The 2,054-nt window shown below is 36.2% G+C and overlaps 1 protein-coding gene across 1 annotated transcript; it reads left to right on the forward strand.

Moving 5' to 3' along the window:
- Positions 1-329: 329 nt before the first annotated feature.
- On the forward strand, positions 330-1,636 carry LOC109239745 (protein FAR1-RELATED SEQUENCE 4-like). The gene is made up of 3 exons (XM_019406329.1): positions 330-511; positions 611-1,355; positions 1,493-1,636. The coding sequence occupies exons 1-3, from the start codon at positions 330-332 to the stop codon at positions 1,634-1,636; spliced, it is 1,071 nt and encodes a 356-aa protein (XP_019261874.1).
- The last annotated feature ends 418 nt before the right edge of the window (positions 1,637-2,054 follow it).

Genomic DNA, 2,054 nt, shown 5'->3' on the forward strand with positions numbered 1-2,054 from the left:
TGGAGCAATCTTTGAGAACAAACAAAACATGACTAAATTTTTCTACATCTTGGAGATAAACCAGAAAGTTGAATTCACTGCTGTTAGATCATGTTCCAAGAGATACGAGCTCAAATGCAGTGGACAAATATGGTTGGAATGTACGTGCTACCAGAATAAAAAATTCCACACTGTTCAGGATGATAAAATATCATATCATCCATGAATGCTCGGTTGATGCAAGAAAATCAGATCAGAAGCATGCTACATCAAATTTTATAAGTGAACAAACTATAGAACATGTTCGAGACAAAAAGATAGAGGTTACAACAGCCTTTGTAGAAAATGAAATGAAAAAGAAATTTGGAATTGACATTGGTTATCACAAGGCATGGAGTGCTATTCAAAAAGTTGTTGCTTGCATAAGGGGAACACCTGAAGAGAACTACCAGATTCTTCCTTCATACCTACACATGATGGTGGCCAAAAACCCAGGAACGTACACAAGCATAAAAAGAGATGCGCAGAATAGGTAAGCAAAACAATACTAACCATCAGCCTGAAGTTTCAAATGTTCCTATTTGAAAAACTTCACACCTATGATTTGTTTTTTTTGTGTTTCACTGTACAGATTTGCTTACATGTTCTTTGCTCCTACGGCATCAGTAGCTGGTTGGTCCTACTGTAGACCCGTTATTGCAATAGAAGCAAGGTTTTTAAAGTCCAAATATCGTGGTGTTCTATTTGTTGTTGTATCAAAAGATGCAAACAATCAAATTTTTCCTCTATGTTTTGGTGTAGCAGAATCAGAAAACAATGAGGCATACATTTGGTTCTTCGGGGAAATGAGAAAAGCAATTCAAGTCCGTCGTGAACTGGTTTTCTTGTCAGATAGAAACCAATCGATCGCAAATGGGATTAGAAAAGTTTTTCCTGAAGCTCACCATGGTATCTGCCTCTATCACTTTGAGAAAAATCTAAAGCAAAGACATGCAAAAGCCACGGTAATAAATCTTTTGCAAAGTGCTGCAAGGTCATACAAACGTGAAGATTTTAATCAGTTAATGTCCCAACTCAAAAGTATTGACAAGAAAACATACAATTACATAATGGAAGAGCCTCCCGAGAGATGGGCTCGATCGTGGTTCCCACGGCGACGTTATGATATGCTAACAAAAAACATGGCAGAATCAATGAATTCCGTTTTACTAAAAGGGAAAGAAATGCCTATTTTTAGAATGTTACATTTCATCCAAGAAAAGTTGGGAGAGTGGTTTTACGAACGGAGAAAAAAGGCAAATAAAACTTTTCACAGAGTATCAATATGGGCAGAAGAAGAGATGACTAAGAAGATGGACTTGGCTTGCAAAATGTTTGTGAGTATATTTATTAACTTCAGCTTTTTATATGTGTTGCAGTGATTTACTTCTTACATTTAAAAAATTTCATACTTTTTCTTTTTGAAGCAAAAATACACTAATATAGTTTGTCTTAATTTTTTATTCCTTGTTAGGTGTTCAACCTTGACTCAATATTGTTTAGAATAAATAGTGAAGGAATCGAATTTATTGTGGACTTAAAGAAGAGAACTTCTCACTGCCTGGAATTCCAACTTGATGAGTTGCCTTGTCCACATGCAATTGCTGCTATTAATTAGAGATATTTGCAGAAATCTGATTACTGCTCAAATTGGTATTCAAGGAAAACATGGTTGAAAACATATGAAGGACATGTGAATACCGTGGGAGATCAAAAATCATGGGATATACCACAAAATGTACAATCTGAGATCACAAAACCTCCCGATGTAGAGATTTTACAAGGAAGAAGACAAAAGAAGAGGAATATACCTGCGACTGAATCATCAGTACCATTCAAGTGTAACGACCCGACCGGTCATTTTGCATTTTTGAACCCCGTTCCCTTAAATAAGACTTCCGCACTTGCTTATGCTAATTTATGACTTGCGGGGATGGGTGGTTCGGAAGTTAGAAGAGTTTTGAGCAAGAATAAGTCTAGTTGCTTCTTTAAGTTTCTTTAAAAAGTCCAAGTTTGACTTCGGTAAACATTTTGGG

The sequence above is a fragment of the Nicotiana attenuata genome, unplaced genomic scaffold, assembly GCF_001879085.1.
Source record: "Nicotiana attenuata strain UT unplaced genomic scaffold, NIATTr2, whole genome shotgun sequence".
NCBI classification, from domain to species: Eukaryota; Viridiplantae; Streptophyta; class Magnoliopsida; order Solanales; family Solanaceae; genus Nicotiana; species Nicotiana attenuata.

What these genes read in the sequence shown, in the direction of transcription:
- LOC109239745 (XM_019406329.1), top strand. Translation starts at nt 330, where the DNA reads ATGAAAAAGAAATTTGGAATTGACATTGGTTATCACAAGGCATGGAGT. An exon ending in AAAAGAGATGCGCAGAATAG is followed by an intron (nt 512 to 610) that starts GTAAGCAAAACA and finishes TTCACTGTACAG; the next exon opens with ATTTGCTTACATGTTCTTTG. An exon ending in ACTTGGCTTGCAAAATGTTT is followed by an intron (nt 1,356 to 1,492) that starts GTGAGTATATTT and finishes ATTCCTTGTTAG; the next exon opens with GTGTTCAACCTTGACTCAAT.